A 22,936-nucleotide genomic window follows, 5' to 3' on the forward strand; every position below is an offset into this window, starting at 1 on the left:
ACACACACAGGCACACGCACGCACACGCACACGCACACACACACACACACACACACACACACTAAGACACAGACTGGTTTTGTCTGAGGAGATCACAGATCACAGTGCTGATAACTTGTCTACCTGTAGCCTGTAGTCCCCACACACAGACACACACACACACAAATACATATCTATGCACATACAAGCCTGACTAAACCTTTATATCACCTGCTTCTTTGTAAAGTCATATGAACATTACTCTATTTAAATGATAAGCAGTTACACATTACTGCCATTGCCACACTAGTAGTTGATAGTATAAGACAGCCTCAAATTTTCGAAATGAAACAATAAAAAAAATGGGATGTAAAAATCTTTTAGGAAATCGATGTATGCCATCATTTCCAGATTGATATGCTGCAATGTAGGGCATTTAAACAGCTAGATATTAGTTATCAAGATGCAAAATCATGGGGTATGTATAGTGTTAATGTGTAGTATTATGCTTGTATTCGAATTCATCGGAATCAATCCAATAGTGGTTGAGACATTTGACTCAGAAGCACTAATGTCAAACTCATAATGGCACTAAATGTCTGCAAACATCTGCACAAAATTTCAGTCGTTTCAAATTCCATCAAGTGGTCAGTGTGTCTCATCCTCAGGAGAACCTAAATGGGCAAGAAACCCTGCTGTCAAAAATATGATCACTGCGACTTACATTTTAGAACAATTGTTGGTGACGGCTGTAATTGGATCAGTTCTGACAGTATCTAAAAAAGATGCTCCGTATATGAACATACTTCAACACACACCTGATTTTAATCTGCTCACAGAATCACGGTCTTGTGGTAGAACACTGCTGGCTCAATAAAAAGTGTATTTTATAAAGGTCTGCTGTGTGTGTGTGCACACAAACACTCACACACGTGTGTGCACTCAATTCTGTGTAGGCGTTAAGCACTGTAATGGTGTCTCCAAGGCAAAACAGTGGCCTTGTTGCGCATAAGGAATCAATCAGGATTATTACGCATGTGTGCATGCTTGGCAGTGTTAATCTATTTGAATGCTTGTGTGTATGTGAGAAAAGAGTGTGTTGCAAAATGCACACGCACTTGACACATGCAGATGTGTGTACACTGTGTGTTTGTGAGCCAGCAGTAGTACATGGAACTGAGCACTTGCAGTCCCTGGGGAGGCCTTAATGACTCAGGGAGTGGAGAGTGGATGGGTGGTGGCAGCGGAGGTCTGGCTGGCTACTGGCCACCACCACGGGTCGAGCCAAGCCCAAACTTGGTGTACCCACGGTGGGAGCAGCCGGTAGAGTGTATGAGCTCTGGATTTGGGTCGGGCATAGTCCACACCCCTGATAAGGCTTTCCGATAGCATCATAAGGCTACATTAGTGGCCCGGAGCGATGTGGGGAGAGGTCAAAACGGTTTCTTAAAGGCAAACAGAGAAGGAGAGTGAGTCAGAAAGAACCAGACAGAGAAAGACACAGAGAACCATCTAGGCTCCCAGCCAAGTATTGAGGAAAGGAATGAGAGACAGCAAGTGGAGCAAGCAAGTGAGGGAGATAAGGATTTAAAGGAACTAACTATGGGAGACAGAGAGATACTTAAAATAAGTATTTTTTTAAATTATTTAGTAGCTTTGAATCTTTGCTCAATAGTAGTTTAGACTGCAGAGTTAAGGAAAAGGATCTATAATACTAACATAAAGTGCATTTGATCTAAAGGGTGTGACCACAAATTGTAATTTCAAAAGTGGGGGCATCATTTTGAAGATTTTTACCCGTTTCTTGAATAATTAAAACTTTCATTATCAACCAGAAACAAGGCAAATAAAGTGGTCCTCAGATCAGTGCCAGGATGTGTAATAGACAGGACAGGCATCCTCAGGGATTGTGGGTATGCAGTACGTGTGCTGTGTTGGATCCAGCTCTCCCATTTAAATACCACCGGGAAGGAAGAAAACCAAACAAAAACAATTTTCCACTCGCCCCTTATAACCCACACAGATGCAAATACATTGTCTGGAAAGCACATTACTGTCTGTAGGCCAAGACTGTATCAGTTTGTGCATGTGACCACATACAGTGAATGCCTAACATTTGTTTTGTGAGTGTGCTCTGTACGCTGTTTGCCCTATTGTACAGCAAACTCATTAATGTACATCTGCTTATTGGCTGCCAGGGTTAATATTATTTTTCCCTCCCTGGGTACCTTTGGTGACTTCCACATCTCGACGGTGGCCCGCCAGGGTGCTGTAGATCTTTCTAATAAGCTCCATGTTGTTGAGCAGTGAGTTGAAGCCGTTGAAGTAGGAGAAGCTGACCTGATGAGACGTGCTGCCCCCTGCAACCTGGGAACGGAAGAAGAGGGGCAACATGGCAGTCAACAGAATAACCTACATCAACTTAAACACAGGCATTCATATAGACATTCTCATTATGTAAATACACATAAAGGAAAAAAAGAAAAATATCCCACGTCAGGAGGAAATCATGACAAACGTCAGTTAATCAGCAATGTTCCTCGCTACCATTTCTCCACAGGGAGAAGTAAACCTGTTCCAACCATGGCTTTTTCCATCACATGATCCACAACACTCTCGGGGAGTTTAATTAACTTTCTTTATGAGGTGGAGGAAGTGGTAAAAGAACAGAAAATAGAAAAAAGGTAACAGATTAAAAATAGATGCTGGCCTCTCCAGGACATTCCAGACTGCCCACAAACTCTTTTATGTGAACCACGATCCCATCTTTATCAAATGAGGCTCTCAAACTCTTCGAGGAGCAGCTCTAAATGCTTTCCGTCTATAGAAAAAAAAAATATACACTCAAGTATGTTTCACAAATGCTGTTGGCTGTTTTGGGTAGTTTAGGTCAGAGTATCAGATGTACCTTAATGTTTTCATGTTCTTAAAGGGGGGTGAGCCAGGAGAAAATGTGGAGCTTCCTTTCACTAGATGGCACTGTTTGCTTTACAGACACATTCAGAGAGGTTTGCATGATACTTGCTGTTATTGCAACAAGGCAGGGAAGCTCTGGCTTGGATGAAACTGCCCTAACAGAGAGACACTTTTGTATCTGTTCATATCTGTGAGCCTATAGACATGGATCTTCCCACGATATCCAACACAGAGTTTTTCACACGAAGGGAGAGGAGAACAATATTTTGGTGATAAGAGTGTGGCGCTGACCATTTACCATGTTTGGTGAGTGAATTAAAGGTTGCTGTTTCATTGTTTGTGTTTGGCCATACTCTCGACTTTAATGTGTCTGCAGTGCTTGAGGTTTTCGATATGTGTGTGTGTGTGTGTGTGTGTGTGTGTGTGTGTGTGTGTGTGTGTGTGTGTGTGTGTGTGTGCAAGTGTGCAAGTGTGCAAGTGTGCGCAAGCACGCAAGCATGAGAGTTTACTAACAGCACACCAAGATGTCTGGTCGGTGAGGTAAACACAGCGGAGAAAATGACAGAGTCTACAAGGTGTTTATGAAATGGGGTAAGACATGGACAGAGACACAAGACGTGCACACGCACAACGAAAACACTAACACGCACAAAGAAAAGACAAGACCCAAAAATGGTTCAAAACAAATAGAGCACACAAACACACAGGCAAAGATGATGGACTGTAAAGCTCCAGTCTCCATCTCCATCTATCTCTCTCTATCTTCCCATTCAGCTGGCCTGCACGGCTTTGACACTGCCAGAGAGGTTAGATTTAATGACATGTTGGGAGAGAGACAGAGACACGGGGGAGGGAGGGAGAGAACGAGGGGCGGTTGAGAGGGAGAGAGAGAGAGAGAGAAAGAGGGAGGGAAACAAATGCAATGAGGGAAGAAGACAGAGGACAGATGAGAGGAAAAGAGGGAGAACAAGAATGAGATAGACATCTAGAGGAAAAGAGAAAGCCACAGCTTATGGTTGAGGGGATGAGAAATAAGTAGTGAGATAGAAGAAAACAATCTTGACTTCACCTCCTTTATGGAGAATACAGTAATGACAGGCTGACAGACTTGTAGCTGACTCAGTGCATTACTTATATAGTACATATGTAGAGGTGGTCCTCATGCAATATTGTGTTTGTTTCTGCAATTCCAAAGGCGGCCTCATCTTACATTTGACTAAATCAAGATTTAGCTAAATATTTACATACTTTATATGAATAATCGAGATATACAATCACTGTTATCATAAAAAAAAAAAACACACACATTAGCTAAGATGTTAAATTGTCAGAGTATTAGGAAAGCAAAATTTGTCACCTTGGTGCTGCTAATGATCGACTATTATACTTTTTATTTTTACAACTCGTGACCAAGTATCACAGCTCCATGGTGACAGCAAAACTATCTGTTCACTATTTCTGACGAGCCCTTCTTTGGATCTGTTGTGGATGACGGTAAAACAAATAGATGATAAAACCACTGAGCCAGACAAAAAAACAACAACAATAACCCACCGCCACGAGGCATTCCTCTACGAAGGGTGTGAGCATGTGAGGCCGGATGGTGACCATGATGTCCCTGAAGTCCAGCGCTGAGATGGAGCCGCTGTGGGCTTGGTCCCGCTGGATAAAAGCCTGTCGCGCATGTTCCAGCTGCATCTCCTGTTGGAGGGGAGAGCAGAGGAGAAAGGAGGCGAGTCTAGGTGTTAGCTCATGTAGTAAATGCATATTATTGTACACGTATGTGGGTCATACACCTCTTTGAGTTGCCTTCATAAATTAGAAATCCACATAAACTCACACGCATAAACACATATGCATAAAAACACAGCAGTAGCTTTGATGGGCCCCCGCACTGCCGTCTCCCCCTCTCGGTTATGGGGAGCCGGCGTTTGGTCGGGCTTCAGCCGCGTCTCCTCTCTCAGCAGTGGTTCGCCTGCTGTGAGGCGTCGCTTGGGCTTTTCACACCCTCCCCGAATCTGCATTAAACCCACTTGAGGGAGAAACATCCAACACACACACACACACACACACACACACACACACACACACACACACACACACACACATGCGTACATGCACACACAGCAAGACGGCTAATCACCCAACTGTTCACTTTGTCTTACTTCTTGCACGCACACAAAAGGTCCACAGGGACAACAGCGGGCTGCGGTGGGGACGGATCCCACGAGGCCTTTGAAATTAGCAGCCATTATCGGTACCTGCAACCACAAGTCTACAGAGAGGCTGTAAACAAGCCGCTGCTCTCAATGCTTCCTCTATCTTTCAGCAAGAAAACCGGAAACACCAAAAAGACAGCGATTTCAGGACAATAAATCCAGTCATTGTGAAATAGACCTTTAAGCTTAAGGACAGTCAGATAAATCCAGTTGGTTTGGCTCTTGACTCGCCTGCAGACTATTGTGGCCTTTAGGTCAAAAAAAGAAATGAGCCTAATGTATTTTTATGCATAAGGTCTCTGACACATTAACAAAGGCCTAAATGATTCACTTTTAAGTACACATCCATGTGTTAACTCCATTGACGTATCCATGTAACAAGAGTTGTCAATTTCTAACTAAAACTGATTACTCACAGTTTCTAGCTTCTAACACGTGAAGATTTCTTGTTTGTTTTTCATTTCTATGATATTAATTTGAATATCTAGGATCTAAAATTCTCGTTGGATAAAACAAGCAAACTTAGTTGGCTAACTTGCATGGTGAGGAACCATTGTGAGCATTTTCTTTATTGTTTTGATATTTTATAGATCAAAAAATTAGCCGATTCATTATAAAAAAAAAAATAAGCATCAGATTAACTGATAATGGAAATATGTGTTACCTGCAGATCTACATTTGTGTAAAGGCACCATCCAACTAATATATCAAGTGGATATATTAAACACACAATTCCTGTGAATATTCTGAAACTAAGACAGACTTAACAGGTCAAAATGTCGTGTAAAAACATAATCGTGTTTTTAAATTACATTTCTTAAAGTAAGTACTGGCTCTGAATTTTAATACAATAAGTACGCCAGTTCAAAATAAACTATTTTCAATTTGTCCAAGAAGAATGGACTTTTATTTTCAAGCAACACATGTCGGACAAAACGTACTGTTGGAGGACTGATTAAATCTTGAACATGCGTGGCATTATTCAATGGATTGATTCAGATGTTATTGTCGTAAATGTAACTCTAAAAACGTGGTTTTACCACAACACAAAACCTTATGAGACTATGACTTATTGTTGTGTTGAATTTGAGTGATATTTCACTGACAGCATAACTGATCGAACTCTAAATTCGAGGCGCCCAGGAGAAACGACTGGGGAAGAGTGACATTTACACAAAGCTGAGTGGAGACCGGAGGGGAGTAAGAATAGACATTGCAACAAAAGACACAGATTTGCAAAAACAGCAAATGTAGCAGCCATGTGTCAGTATCACCTATGAGCACAGCAGGGGCTCCTGAGAGTGCATAAGTGAGTGGAAAGCAAGGAAATGAAGAGAGATTGACACATGTAAACACTTCCAAAGTAAATAAGGTGAGATATTTTGGTGTCAGCATCCCGAGTGCCGTGACTTACTTCTCCAGTTGGTTGTGAGTAGGTCAAAACACTTTGGTGAGAAATAAGATGGGAAAGGGAAAAGGGAGAAGGAGAGCTGAATATCTAAAGTCAAAACAAAAAAAGGAAAGGGAAGAAGTGACACATTTTTGCGCGCACGACTGTGAGCACATTCTAGCACGGAGGTAAACAATTATCGTGTTTGTGTCCATCTGTAAATGAAGAAAAAAAAAAAGCATGCCATGTCCCTGGACAAGTTAAAAGTCTGAGAAGTCATACACTGACCACACAGAGCAACAAAACAACTGTGGTCCAGGGGATAGAGAAGTTAATTGTCTCAGCCTCCTAAAACCTTAACTTGTTGCAACCGTATGAGTGTTTCTGGGACGTGGTTTTTGTTTGGGAGGGGAGTGAGGAGGACAGGAGACTGAAAGCTCGGGGCTTAAAACAGCCAGCGAGGGGCTGCCGAGGCATTCGCAGTCGCTTTAATTGTCCTTGGACGGTGAATAAAAACACATGACAAGCCACCTCTGTTTGTTTTCAATGGCTGTGATTCTTTTTCCTCCTCTCTTCAAAACGTTAAACAACAGATACGAGGGGAGTATTTCTCTATTTTCCAATCTCTGCTTCTCATCAGCACGGGGCTAAAGTTATTACAAGGAGAAGCATAAGCACAACTGCCCATTTACATGTGTGCCAGTGATGTTAAGGGCTGCCCGCTGATTCTTGGTAGAGTCAAACATATAATTGGGGCTTTTAAAATCTGAGTGATGCCAACAATTCACTTTTTTGAGTGCTCAGGAAAGAAGTGGGACATGTGGTGTCCCCTCCACGTAATTCAAGCCCTTTACTTGCCAGAATTTATAATATGAGCTCCTATGTGCCACTTCTCTGGACATCGGTAATACCACTGCCAGAGACAACACTACGCTGACAGTGCGAGCTGGGCCTTGGCCAGCGTCCACGCGTGAGACGGGAAAAATGCATGTAATTGGTGAGAATCTCTGGCTTCCATCAAGACAGTAATTGGCCAGAGAGAGCCCTTGTGAGAAATATGCGGTGCAAACGTTTTCCCCGATAATCCCATCTTGTGAGCATCTGGCAGTGGCATGGTTACAATGGCAGAAAAAACAACAACACAATAAACACATGCATGTATGGCAGGAAGAGGAGGGAATAAAGGATGGGAACATTTTTAGTGGGAAAGCCGAGTGATGGGGAATTATATAAAAAGAGTTGTCACAAAATGGTGTGAGGTCTGGTGTTCAATACTCTGAGAACTTTTTGTGTTTTTGTCAGAAATTTACTCCTTGTTTGTCTACTAATAAAAGTATCATACCATCATTGAGTAGTAGTGGAATCCAAAGGATAGTAATCGCACAGGTATAAATTCTGGTTAAAAAATTTTTGCTGTTCCTTTTCTAACTGTATTGTCAGTCATTGGAGCAGCTGATAGCACACTGTAGCAATGAAATGCCCACATTTTACTGGTAGTTCAACACAGTATAATACAATCACAGCGATAATAATAATAATAATAAATATTAGGAACAAAAAAAATGCATGAGACGTGATAGTATGACCTCTAAATTCAAATATCTAATATGGAATTTTATAAAATATCTGCAGACCAGCGATAAAGAATGCAACACTTACCTACGCAGAGAAGCATCCTACAATAACATGAATTTCACTTACCTCTGTCATTTATTAAGGCATTTATGAAAAGCTATGAAAAATGATCAAATGGAGACAGCATAAGTAGGAAATGTGCATTTCATAGTTGAGCAATGAGTGTGGCTGGCTGCTAGCCTGCTGCTCTGAGGAGCTGGAAACCGCTGAGTGACTGACTGGGAGAGAACAGGGCAGGCTGTCAATGCAAAGTACAGCATGCACTGGCCACAACGCACACACGGGCGAAAACAAGCATACACAAACACTCACATAAACACAAATGCACAAAGCTCACATGCTACCGCTTGGTAAATATGGTAAAGCTAATAATAAATATATGGAACCACATATATGTGGAGACACCTCTATGCACATATAACAATGTCCCAATATCCATGTGCTGCTGCCCACTGTGTGTCAGCCATCTGGTCTAAGTTAAGTGTAATATAAAAAGCTCATTCAGATACATGGTGAGTGTGGATGCAAACTTGGCACAGCTCAGGCCCTCTCTCCCACCCACTCCACCACCTCTCCCTGCTCGGGCCTGATTTAAGTCTAGACATCATATTGGAAAATGGCTCACACGCCACAAATACACGAGGAATATTCCAACTATAGTATTTATGGAGGTAGAAAATGTGTCTCTACCTGCTTCAGAATAGGTGGAACATAGTAATGTTAGATGTACGTCAGCTAATGGAAAACAAATGCAGAAAATGTCTCAAATACATAACCTCAGTGTTTCATTAATGACTAATGTGCACAATATGGAGGGCTGTGTTTGAGAGGAATAGGAATAGCATAAACGTGTGTGTGTGTGTGTGTGTGTGTGTGTGTGTGTGTGTGTGTGTGTGTGTGTGTGTGTGTGTGTGTGTGTGTGTGTGTGTGTGTGTGCGTCAGTCTGACACAGCTTACAAATAAATATCTAAGAGCACAGTTACATGATGACAGGATTGTATGAACAGCCTGGAAGCAAAATGTGAGGATAAGGGAAAGTGTACAGGTGCATAAATCAGCTGATACAAATAAATTGACTACGATTGATGGTCGTTCTGTCGTGGAAGTACAGCGGTTAGTTAGACAGACCTACAAATACTGCCAGAGACAGAGAGGGACAAAGGTTAAGAGGGGCAACAGATTGTGATTTAATATCAGCCGAGGAGGGGAAAATAGCATGAGAGAGACACAGAGAGCGAATGATCAACATGAAACCTACCAGGAGAAACTGAGTGAACTCGCAGTAGCTGAGCTGCTTGTCCCTCTGTGTGCCAAAGTGCAGCCGTATGAACTCACTGTCCCAGTTGAAGGGGATATGCTGGTGGATAGTGGTCTGGCTAAAGACCTGCTTCACATCCTCTGCAGAGGAAAGGAGACAGAGACGAGCTTTAATAACGACTCAATAGTAGTAGCATTTCTATTAACTCCATGAACAAACTGTAACAACTTAATACAGCAGCATATTAGTATTATCAGCAGTGGAACAAGGTAGACCTTTTACACTGCAGGTCGTGACATCATAATAATAGAAATGTAGTGGCAACAAAATGAAATCTGTTCGTTCGTTTTTCTCCATTCAAAAAGAAAAAGGCTACCAGCCGAATCGACAACAGGCCGATGTCAGACGGACGTCTGTCTACAAACCAGTCAATGTCAAGTGTAGGGAACTGTGAGGTTCTTTAGCATGCTTGTGAAATTGAAATGTAAAACCAAAACTGACCAGATCAAATGGATACAAGGCAGCAATAACATGAACTTTGGTTCAGACCATAGTCCAGATATTCAGGTGGATGAAAAGGCCCTTACGGAAAAGTTATGGACTTTTACTTGTAAGTCCATCGCATTAAAAACCTTACTTAACTAACAGTGCAGTATTATGTAATTGTTATATGTTATATTATGGGATTATTGTTATTTCAGCATCCATGTGTAAGGAGCATGTGGATTAATCTGTCACAATTTGTCATATTTTCTGACTAGGTCATATATTTTGTTTGTGAAATGTTAAATACTACAATAGCTTTCAACATAGATATGAAATAATTCTAGGAGTAAAAAGTACAATATTTCCCTCTCAAAGTACAGCAAAAAAAGAAGTATTAAATTACATAATATGGAAGCCCATAAGCAAAGAAAAAGTTCCATAAAATTTTACGTTAGTAAAAATTACATTAGCTACAATACTTGAGTAAATGTACTTTGCTGCTTTCCACAACTGATTTCCTGTGTTGACATATGTCAAATATGTATGACTATGTAAACATGAATCAGAAAGCAATGAGGCTAAAGCAAAACAGTTTTTCTTCAAATCCTTTACGGTTACAGAGAAAAAGTTCTGTTTAGGTTTTACAGATTACACCTCACTTTTAAGGCTAATGGCCGTACATTAACCATGTATGCCTTCACCTCCGTTAAAAACATCTCTGTGGTCTCCCCCTCCTGTATGTTAATGCTTTCATAACAAACAATTATCAAATACTTCTTTCTGATTCCGTTTTTAGTTTGCTCTAATTAAGACCTCAAAATCTGTTGCTACAAAGTCTTGAGTCAAGCTTTAACAAATAGCATGTGTTTCCTGTCTTGTGGTTAACATTAGTAATTATTTGATTTTGGGGCAGAAAAAAAAATTGTCTGAGATTGTTTCTGACAAAATGTCAACGTCAATCTCCAGAACGCAGCTCTGCTCTGATTGAGACTTAAGTTCCTCAACTCTAAATCAGTCCTGAATGACACATGGCAGAACTTGTTTGAGCTGTGTCGGCTCTGTATTGAGAAGGAAAGCCTTTTCTTCTCACTTATGTTCCTCTGCCTGAACCCTCTAAGCCTCTACAGCCATTGGAGTGGAGAGACACTGAACATGAGTCCTAAATTACAGCCTTACTAAAGAAACAAAAACAAACCAATAGAGCGACCTGTTTCTTATTACCAAACAGGCTGCGCTGAAGGAGTGGAGAAAGCAAAGAAGGAAAGAAACTACTTTTTTTTTACTTGCAGACAGGCAGGGAAACAGAGAGAAAGGTGATATTTACTTCAGCTCAGCCTTACCTTCTGAAGGAAGACAGCTCGTGTGTTGTATATTTTACACTTTAATGAGGCAATAAATATACAGCCTTTAATTCTTTAAAGGACAGGCCGCTCCAGAGTGTGGCGTTTATATTATCAGCTTTTATAGACCTGTCAACACTCAGTCCTCTTTAAGTTTTTTCTCTTTTTTTTTGTCTTTCTGGCTCAGCTACAACAGCATTTCATACGCTATGTTACGTTGCAATTTTTATGAACTTGACATTCCACCAAATTATGCATTTATTTTTTACGTGCTAAAAATTCAGAGCGCCGTGCCGACTGAAACTGCTCCGGTTATTATCAAATAAAAATGGCTTTACAGAAAAATGAAAATAAAAATAATTCAGAGTGGAGACATTTATTACACGGCAAAACAAACAGGGCTTTAATGCAACATAAGCTGCAGCTATTCATGTTTTTAATAGCTAATAAAGAAGGGAGTTCTTAATTTTGTGCCTTGGTGGGGCTGTTTAATCAAATATATGGCAAAGTGAAAAAAAAAGAAAGAAAGAAAGCAGGAAAGAATGGGAGAATTCAGTAACGGATCACAATGAAGCAACTTTAACTGGTCTATAATCTCAGTCACAGCCCGTTGCAAGTGGCAGACACTGCACTCAGTGTTTGTGCATTGCATGATGCGTGTTATGTTTTTCATACAATTTTCCACTTGTAAGCAAGTCTCATAACTCACAGGCATTGGGATATTCATTAACCTTTGGGAGATGCAGAAAAACAGCAGACCTTTTTAATTGCCACCAAGACAACGTCACTCTAATTGATCCTTTTAAATATGAAAATTTACATATGTGCATATATAATCACCCGCAATGATCTTGCACCCTGTCGACAGCAACAATTAAAATGAAATTCACTTACTCTTCCCTGTTTGCGAGCGGGATGTTGTGTGCACTGCATTTCAAATCAAGCCTAATGTGCCAACGCCTCGTACACCTACAGAAGGCCGGCATTAGACTTGTTTAAATCAATTAGGCAAATGTGAAATGAGCAACGGGTACAAATGTCTTCCCTTTTCACCTCGGAGCTTCCAGGCATCGGAGTAATGGTGCCAATCATGCACACACATGGCCACCTACCCTTCCCCCCCCCTCTCCTCCTCCTCCATCTTCATCTGCATCCTTTCGTTGCCACCAACCTCTCCACCTCCAAACCTAACCTTCTCTCTACAGATAAGATACACGACCACGTACTGTATTTTTGTTTGTGGAGGCAACCACAACAGAGGAGACGAGCTGAGGTCAGACCCCCACATAAACAAACCAGGACTTGAAAACTTCTTTAGGGGCACGTTGAAGAGGAACAGTCTCACTGCTCTGTCTTTGTTAAATGTCAATTGCACAGAAACAGGTGCAGTGCTCAGACGTGAACTTTTATTTCAGTTTACATAATACATAATAGCATTAGAGTTACAAATCATTAGACAAATTGTTGCCTCTGTTTAGACTGCATCCTGATTGTTTTTTCCTTAGCTGGCAGCACCACAGGTGGCCAGCACACGAGTTGAGATACTGAATATTAGTAGTGGCAGAAAGATTTTCTCCTCCAGATGGATTTATTCTCCCAACTTTCTTTTTGTAATGAACAAGTGTATCAACACAATAACTTCCCTGATCATTTCGAGCACAAGAGCTTAAAATGATGTTTTCCTGATCTCTGAAAAATTACAAATAAAGACAACGTCTACAGTATATATGGGAAAAATAACAATGTTCCCAGAAGAGAAAGGAGGACAAGACATATGAAAAACCATAACAGCAACAATATGAGAAAGACATTTGTGATCATGGGTTTCTGAAGTTTTTACTTTTCAAGGAGCAGTATATCGTTCCAGATCTCTTTTAAACCACATGTCAGTATCTACTGCATGCATGCTAACGTTTCAGTAAGACGCATCTCTGCAAACCTGACTGCAGTATAATTGAATCTAAACCTGTAAATCACAGGCAGAGTTACTTACCAAAAGTGGTCACTCCGGTGCCTGCTTTATCAAACAGCAGGAAGGCAACCATGAAGAGGGAGTCTGGGGCGCAGAGCACCGACTCAAACGCCACAAACTCCTGGAAAGAGATCAAGCTGCAGGAGAGAGGGACAGAGAGAAGGAGGACAGGTAGGACTGTAAGAGACGGTTGAATGTTGCAATTTCAGCAGTGCTACTTGTGCTTCAGCTTACCTGCATAAATATTTCATTAGCTATCCATGAGATCATCAAGTCTTTGATATTCAATTAGCCATGTAATACATTATAAAGACTTATTCCACAAATGCACTAATGAAATAAAATATTAAATATGTTATTTTAACACTGCATTAAACTACAAAGTCTATTGTAATTACTGCCACACAGTGGCAAACCAGCATACTTAGACAACCTATCAATCTGCGCTACACGTAATTCAAGCGAGCTTTTATCCAGTAGTCTGTTATTCCATATGTAATGTCATAAACTCATTGAGTGTGACAGCAAGAAAATAAAACATTTTTAAAAGCCCAGTGTGTGTTCCCGGTCTGAGCTGGCAGCTACAGAGGGCCAACTTTATGCCACACACACACACACACACACACACACACACACACACACACACACACACACACACACACACACACACACACACACACACACACAAAGTATATATGAAGTTTCATATTTTAGTGTGCCATTTTAAACAAGTAGACGGGCGTGGGGGGATTTTGGAGGCCAGTTTAGGAAATATAATTCAAATCAATATAAATGTAATATAATATGGGGTTAATATGTGAAAGTGAAGACAAGCCAAGATGAGAAATGAAAGATGCCACAACACTGACATAAAAGTGAACACAAAAGATTAGTTTTGTCATTATATCACGTCCTCTCTTCATCAGTGTTTTGTTAAATACTAATATATTCTCCATAGTGACACAAATGCCCCCATGCATTTTCAAGAGCACAAAAATAAACATAAATATCGCAATTGTGTGAAATCACCGAAAGCCCCCTAGGGAGAGTCCCGCTGTGGGGAACTGGACCACGCAGTCTTTCCTTTATTTAGGCCCTGGTTCACAGTTGCCATAAGTCCATTATGAATTTCACAAATGGATCTGATAATTACAGGAGGGGGTCAGTGCTAATGAGCGGTCGCCGAGCATCCATCTATTAAACCTATTTCAATTTCCGAGGGGGAGTGTGGCGATGAGAGAGGGGGGAGTTCAATGATTACATTTTCGTGGTTGCTGTAATTAATTATGTTACTGATGAAATTTAGAGGTGTTTGCTTGGCCTTGGAGTGTTAGGTTGGCATGTGGGTAAGTTTATATCAAGAACAAATTTTGAATAAAAGAAACTGAAGGAAAAAGCAAAGCACTGACTAAAGTACTGCTTATCAAAATAATAGCAGAAAAAGGCACATATTTTTGAACATGATTAAAAAAAAAAATACTTCATACAAAAGGGCTAAGATGACTGGCTTTAAAGTCTTTTGACTATAGATGACAAATATGTTACTCATCCCTTCAAACATTCACAAATAACCCAATGAGGCACAACAGTGAATACAAAAGACTCAGATTTATAACTGCTTTCAATAAAAACGTAGAAATACATAATATAAGAGCAAATAGGAAATGTGTGCGCAGGAGAGAGAGCTACAGAGGAACAAAGAGAAACATGGCGAAGGAATAAAAGTGAGCACACAGTGGCGACTGAAATCAGCTGTCATTGTTTCAAAAGCAAGACTAATTGTTTTATTAACTAAGCAGGTAGTTCGTAAGAGCAGGGCCCTGCTGATGGTAAGTAGGTGGAAGGGGGCACAAAAGCACACTGCTGCGACCGTGGATCCACTGTTAAAAACAAAGCCAAAACCATCGCCTCTCACACTGCTGGAATATTATCAAACTCTCCCACAATGATCCTTCCTTTGTGACACATGTATAGAACACTTAGAAATTATACCTCATAGAGGTTAATAAAGGAGTTTAAGCAGGCACAATCTGCAGCGCAAAGACTCACAGAGCACTCGTGTATTTTCAGAAAGAATGAAAGAGAAAATGTCAGATTTCTTCTTTTCTTGTTCACACGCATCAATTTACATGCACGCTGGTCATCCTGTCTGTGTTTTCCCAGACATGGATAATCAGCATATTAGTGTAACTGAGAGGGCTGCTGATCACCATGGGATTGGACCATGGGATTGAACAGGGAGCCCAGACAAGATCCAGGGGGCATCTCCATAACACACACAAGAAACATTCCTCATACTCTCAAGCATTTACACAACTCTGAAGCCGGGGATGAAGCTTATGATGGTTGATTAGCAAGCGCCATGACGGCTGCAAAATGATTACCATGAGAGCGGGGGGGGGGGGAGGCCATCGTCTTTGCTATGTGGGCTGCAACCCCAACGAGACACTCAATAATCAAATCAACCGACGGCATCTCCCAACCATCAACTGCTATGGCATGTGTCCAGGGCTGCCCAATCCATGGACGCAGCCTGGGATGAACTTCGGAGACGAGGCGAACGTGATACTGCGCCATGGCATCTCTTCGTTTTACTCCACAGGATTTGTTAAATCTTTAAACGGGAATATGCATGTCCATGGACGAGAGATATAGCACACAAGCCTTGAAAGAAGATTTGCATGTGTTTCTATGGATGACAGCTGAATGACACTTTCGTTATGATGCCACGACAATGCAATTTAAACTGTCTCTGATACATCTGTCTGACATAAAAACTCTATGTTCCTTTTTTTTTTTTTTTTTTTTCATCTCATCTTCATCACCCAGCTTTTATCTCTGTCTCCTCTCAGCGAGCATCTAAATACACTCCCCTGAACCAAAAACCAGGCTTGGAAACGTTGTTTACAAGGAACATAAATGCATGGTGTTGGTTTGGCACGGCTGATAGAAAGACAGCTCTCCTTCGTTGATAGTAGTGGGAGAGAGGGGCCTGGAGGGGCTTCAATAATCCCCTGTCCCTGGCATCTAGGCATTGTTACTGACAGCCTTCCACCCACCAAGAGCGTATGTGCACACAGACATAACACACACAGACACACCCCAAACTCACACACACACACACACACACACACACACACACACACACACACACACACATACACAGGTGAATGCTAGCTGCCACTATCTGTTCGGTTTCTGGGAGTGGACACCCACCAGTCCGAGTCCAGAATGCCCACAGCAGCTGGCAGACTGCTATTTTCCCAGCACGCTCCCTTAACAAAGTTTTTTTCTTTTTTTCAAACCTCCAAGAGTCTATGGGGGATGTGTTTTTTGTTTTTTTTCACACTTCAATGGATCCTTCTATCAAAATATCAGAGGGAAGAAGGAATAAAAAAAAGAGGCAGAAAGGTAAGGAGTCTGAAAAAGCCAAAAGAAACGAAGGGAGCTTGGAGTGCATTTTGGTATGTGAGTGTAAAGAAAGTTATCATCAGAGAGGAGGAATGTAAAAAAAAAGTCAAAGACGAAAAAGAGAGGACGGAAAGCTGTCTAAAAGAGGAAAATCTTTAAACCATCTTGTGTATCAGAGCACACACACAAAAAAATGTTGATCCCTGGAAATTGTGGCATCTCCACCGTCCAAAGTCCTGTCTCTCTATCGCTCTGTCTTGATTTATCTATCTATCTATCTGTCTCACTGGGAGCAGCGAGAATGAGAGGGAGAAAAGTGATTTCCACATAACAGATTGTTAGGACTGTCACTATATCCCCTGATTTACACAGTCGCAGAGGGGGAGGCAGACAAATGCACTTTCACTGTTTACATCGCCCGACACACATACACACTCTCAAACATACGCTGGCATCTAAGTAAAAATGTTCTCACACAGATAGACTCCAACACAAAAGAGAGGGCGCTGCCTGCCATCCGACCCCCTGCTAAATCTATTACCCCAGACTCATCTTGCTGAAATGGGAGTCCTACCTGGCAGAAACAGCAGCAGGCGCACAAGCTTCAAATATACTGCCTTCATATACCAACCACAATGTATTGTTCACAAACATATTTGCATGAGATCGGGCGAGCGCTTAAGTGGTTTGTTTTGTCTTGCTCTTTTCATAAGGTTTGCATGGCTGAGCGCTTCAAAGACAATGCATTTGTGTTTGTTTTTTTGTTGTTTTTTTTTAGCTACGACTGACGGGGCTGATATCGCCACATCTCTATTTTCTATATCCATTTGTTTTGTGCTCATGAGACACAGGTCTGCGGAGTAATCATGTGGACTCTTTGTCTCATCAAATCATTTATCTATCAAAGATCAGGAGGGGGGAAAAAAACACATCACAAAGTAGGAGCATCACAAGGCCCTTACAGCGTCAACTGTTAAAAAAGCAAATCACATCTAAAGCAAGGTCTAAACATTATTATAACTATAACATTAAGATTTTTAAAAAAAGAGACTTTTCTTCCTGTTTTGCCCCCGTATCATTTCCATTCTCCTCCACAAAACCAAAATGAGGTTTAGATACAAAGCCTGGGCCATGGGTTCCTAATAGATTTACCCTGATACCACAGCCACCATTTATCCTGCTCCAAAGCCGCACAATGCAACAGAGTGCTCCTGAATAGCACGGGCAATTACAGTGCATGTGTGTGTGTGTGTGTGTGTGTGTGTGTGTGTGTGTGTGTGTGTGTGTGTGTGTGTGTGTGTGTGTGTGTGTGTGTGTGTGTGTGTGGGGCGCCTTGCTCTCTCTTTTTCTAATTCAAAAACCCCCACCACACCATCTCACCGTCCTCTGTGCATGCGTGCATGCATGCAGGCGCGCACACACACACACACACACACACACACACACACACACACACACACACACCAACACACACACCTTAAAGCAGACGTAATAACATGAAACTACGCAGCCATGTGCACTTTGCTCTTTGTAGAAGCCCAGGTGGTTACCATGGCAATGGGTTTTTTTGGTTTTTTTTTTTTATCTTTTTTGACTTACCCTAACATTTTATTACCCATCATTATGTATCATTAAATACATACATATTAATGTCAAAAAACAGGGGTGATGGAGATGGGGGGAGGAGTAAGTGTGAAATTGGGGGAGTATCTACAAAGAAGGAAACACCTGAAAGAGGCCTTGGTGGTTTGATGTCTCCTCGCAATGTAATTCATGTGTGAACATCACTGTGTGCATTTTTACACCAAAGGATTAAGTCATAGGTTTGTTTATAAAATGCAAAATTACACTTGGAGTGTAGTCATACAAGATCAAAGGAATACATGAGCCATAATGGCTTTGATTAGAGTCTGGCATGAGCTTATTACTTAGGAGTTGGCTTCATATTAATAAGGATAGATACATTTGCGGATTAAAGGGAGATTCAGCATTTCACTCAAAGAGCAGCCACTTCTACCAGAGATATTTTCTGATCCTCATGAGACACTCTGTTGTTAGAACTCTAGTTTCATCCTTTTTATTAAAAAAAAAAAAAAAAAAAAAAAAAATGTATTGCATACCCTTCAATTATCAAAAGAATTCGGCTTCAAATTCAAAGTGACAGCGTATGTGAAATATTAGAACACCTAAAGTGTAATGTGACACCTACCCATCTTTCTTTTGGTCCACCACTCCAGCCAGCAGCGTCGTGGCCTCGTCCGACAGCCGGATGTCTGTATGGGCATGGAGGAAGCGGCTCACGAAGTCCTGCGGTGACATGAAGCACTCTGCATTCTTGTTGATGCTGGCGTACTGTAAAGAGGAAAACCAGATATAAACACAGTGACACATGCTGAGCTTTGAATAAAATAAAAAAAAAGAAGAAACAAACACATATCGAATGATGAGTGAAAAGCTTCTTTGGAAAGAGGCAAAACACAAAAGAGAAAAGAAAAATATGTAAGTAAAATCCCACCTTTTCAAAAATGGCTTTCAGCTCAGTGGGGTCGGCCCTCCTAGGCAGAACTGCCTGCAAAACAAGCAAGAGAGCATTTTTTGAATACAACTTTCACGCACGGAGTGAATACAGTGGCTCACTTTGTATCAATACCACACTTATATCATCATCCTGGTGGGTCTTGGTGCATCATTTGAGCAGCATTGTTGAACCATCTTTTTTTGGCTCGTGGCTCGAAAACAAAGCTTCGTACGTTTCTCACAGGTTGAAGAGAAGACCAGATCAACAGAAGAGGGATTTTATTTTCTTTGTGAGATTGTTTTACATGAATACAGTATCGGAAAGTCAAAAGCATTCAGCAACTCACACATCTGTGATTAAATATTCCTAATTTAACGTTGTCCGACTGTCCCCTTTAGTGAAAGGTATCATCACAGGAAGCTCAGTCTTATCAAGCTCCAGATAATGAAGAAGGCAAAAGCTCTGGAAAAAAAAAAAGCTTGTAAGTAAGCTTTGCATTCATGATATTGTATCACAAACCTAATTTTGTGCAGCAGAGATATGTTTCTGCTGTATAGTGGCACCAGTTTCTGAACACTTTCTGGTCACCTACAGGTAGTTTATGATGGCAGGCATGCTTCAGCATGTAGCATGCTGCTAACCAAGGTTACAGGTGATTACAACTTGCTTCTTAGCACCGAGTCAACTGTAAATGGGGCCTGAAAGGAGCAAAGGCGGATAAACAAAAGCAGCAAAAGTAACATTAGTGCATTTTGCATCATTGTTAAAAAAAAAAAAAAAAAAGACAGTTCAGTCCGTTGAACGTAGAAGTTGTCAGTCAAATGAACGTTAACTAGTCAACCAGCTGCAGTAAAGCCTCAATGTCATTGGCGTCTGGTCGGTGTTAAACTCCAGCACATCCTCTTAGCAGGCTGACCGGCAGTGAGCGAGCCCTGCAGGCGGGCTGACATCCCAACAGGCGGGGGAGCTCCGCAGCAGACACTCCCGGAGCCGAGGACACATCACCGGCGAGGCGAGAGCTCCTGTCTGCAACAAAAACTGCTGTGGAAAAGTCGTCGTCAGCTGCTTACCTTTGCTGCCATGCTAAAGCAAGCTCACTGTCAAGACGGGTCCCGTTCACTTCCTCCTGCGTGACGACGTTCCCATGGAGATCACGCACCGGTGCGCCGAAAGGAGGATGAAAGAGGATCAACTGTGCACGTGGTATGGGGGCACGAGAGGTCAGCTGGTCAGTGTCTCGTGCGCGATGACAGGTCCGTGCACGTGTGCGGGTGTTTGTGCGTGTGTGAGAGAGACAGAGTGAGTTTCGGTTTTTGTTTATTCGTTTTACCTGGTTAACTAAAAAGTCCATATAATCTATCATATGCATTAACTTTTTTTTTTTTTTTCAGGACTGTTGGAGAAATCAGCTTCAGTCCCATTTATGCATGTGTGATCATCATGGATTATTTCAGGGGCATGGTTTATTATTTTTCATTGTAAAGTTATGAGGCTAAATCAAAACTGGGGATATCATTTAAAAGAAATCCGGATCCATGAACACTGACACAAAACCTAATCTCGAATTTAATTTTATGAGATTTTTTGTAACGCACACTCCATTCAAACTAGAAAAGATATATAAATATGTTTGACACCAGAATAGCTCTCCTAGAAGAAAAAGGACCTTAGTCATAAGTTTCTTTTGATGACTTCCTATTATATCTTTCCTTCAGTATGATTACGTGGATGGCTTTCTTGTCTACAGCTTTAGCCTCTTCTCTCCACCAACAACATCTCTAAAGTTAACCTGCAAAATATGTCATAAACATGTAAAAAAAAAAAATAATAATGACTACAAACATTGTACTGATAGTGACAAGATTGGCCTTTCATTTGTCTGAGCCCTGCAGGGTCTTATATACTCATAGTCATATGCCATGTCAACGACTGGGCTGCTTCCTTTTTTTTTTTTTTTTATAAATTAGCATCATGTTCAGTAGTATGTGTGTTACGGGACCTAATTATACCTCCCATTATATTACTGTGATTCGATTTCAGCCGTCAAGTAGCCCCAAAGAGTTTGTCCTACAAAATCTAAGCTTCATTTCATAGTAAACATGGTTATTTTGTGTGGGTTTACAGTGTTCTGGTGCACATTGTGCCCGTGCTATACAGAGGTCTGTCGACATCAGCCTTAGTTCCTTCCTCACGCTTATTCTTTCCTCACAGTAAATGGTTCCTATACTTCGTTTCCAGCTTTCCTAGCCCATCTGTGTTGAGGGAAAAAGGTACAGAGAGAATTTCATGACTACAAAAGCAAAGGTTAACATTACTCACAGCATAAAAACAATTTAAAAGGGAGCAAAAGGGCTCTAATGGCCTGACAGTCTTCAAAGAAAATGTATTTTGCGCTCAAAATAATTCATAGCTTTTTGCCAGTGGCTTTTCAGCTTCCTGGAGACCCAGCATGAACCACTGTATTTTTCCCAGCAGGCTCTCTGCTCCTCTCAAAATGGCCTTCACCAGGGCATACCTTGCATCCCCTCCAAATATTGACTGCACCGGGTCCATCGCTTATTGGAAAAATGGCTGTAAGTAATGTTTTATCAGCCGATGCAATCTCCACACCTGTATTTTCTCCTGTCATATGACAATATTTGACAAGACTAATGATTTGATCTAGTGACATTTATTTCCCATCACTGTCAATCTGCCAGCAAACGACTCACTTACTTTTGGCATTTAGTGTAAGAAGCATAGTAGCATTTGCTTAGCTGTTGTTTTATTCATGAACTGCAAAGTTTACTTGAGGCACGTAAACTACAGCATCTGGCGGCTTTGATATGAAACTCTTGACTGTTTACATGGAAAATTCTTTACAAATTACACTTGTCATGTCTAGAAAAGTTTTGCAAAGTCAGGCTCTATTTTTAGCAATCAAACCAACAATGATTGTGTCAACCACCCGAAAAGTAAGTGGGTAATAATAAACCTTGCAACCTTTGAACTTCCATGGCTTCAGGGGTCTCCTGCCAACGTCCCCAAGGGCCCACGTGTCCTGACAGCTTGAGCGATGAGTGGCGGACGGCTGTCTCAATCTGCCTTCTCCTATTTTTAACCCACACTAAACACAGAGTTTCAAAAATAGGCTTGAGCTCTAAACAAATGATTAATAGGGCACTTAGGGTCTCCCCACTGACCCGCATGTCCCTATTAACAGCCAATAACGGAGGCCTTTTGGGGTCAAAAGGTTTAAAGACTTTCTAATAAAAGTAACAGAGACATGGGGATGTGTTTTGGTGGAGAAAAAGTTGTGTCTCAGTTTGAAATGCTGACAAGTTAATAATCCCCTCTCAAACAGCCCTACCGCAGTAAAATGGCCAGTTTGTTCGTACTTTTATTGCTATGATCTGTCAATCACTCACATCTTTCTCTTTCTCTGCCTCTTCTTAAGTGGACTGAAAGCGCTAAAACCTTTACAGTAATGTTCTCGCTGGGGTTTTATTCTCTCTTCTCTTTTTTGGTTGAATGTACTTTTTTATGTTAGTTTTTAGGCAGGAAATGCCTAATGGATTCCCAAAGACATATTCATGACATGGTAATGAGATTCAAATTTGTAAGACATTTTTACCTGAAAAAAAATAGGAGGCTGCTTGTGGCACAGGCTTTGTCCTCTTTTCCACAGCTCTCATTTCTCAGTCACTCACACAATAATTTTAAAATGTGTGTGATGGAGATACAACACCAAAGAGACTTTAAATGTGGAAACAGCTGAGGGATGTATTGATCTGTCACTTGTCAAAACCGGGTTTCTGCGTAGATGGAGAGCG

General features: G+C 41.2%; 1 protein-coding gene across 1 annotated transcript in view; it reads right to left on the minus strand.

Annotated features, from left to right (window-relative positions):
• The window catches only part of LOC138214274 (electrogenic aspartate/glutamate antiporter SLC25A13, mitochondrial), a 44,761-nt gene extending 24,511 nt beyond the window's left edge, over positions 1–20,250 (minus strand). The window contains exons 1-7 of the mRNA XM_069175731.1: positions 20,195–20,250; positions 19,122–19,175; positions 18,816–18,958; positions 13,217–13,332; positions 9,398–9,537; positions 4,450–4,596; positions 2,208–2,346 (exon numbers count right to left, since the gene is read on the minus strand). Of these exons, the coding sequence (XP_069031832.1) occupies positions 2,208–2,346; positions 4,450–4,596; positions 9,398–9,537; positions 13,217–13,332; positions 18,816–18,958; positions 19,122–19,175; positions 20,195–20,206 (751 nt within the window). The 5' untranslated portion in view covers positions 20,207–20,250. The remainder of the gene's footprint in view (positions 1–2,207; positions 2,347–4,449; positions 4,597–9,397; positions 9,538–13,216; positions 13,333–18,815; positions 18,959–19,121; positions 19,176–20,194) is intronic.
• Positions 20,251–22,936: the final 2,686 nt, after the last annotated feature.

This window comes from Embiotoca jacksoni, unplaced genomic scaffold (assembly GCF_022577435.1).
Source record: "Embiotoca jacksoni isolate LCO1_2020_lvr unplaced genomic scaffold, fEmbJac1.0.p SCAF_7, whole genome shotgun sequence".
NCBI lineage: Eukaryota > Metazoa > Chordata > Actinopteri > Embiotocidae > Embiotoca > Embiotoca jacksoni.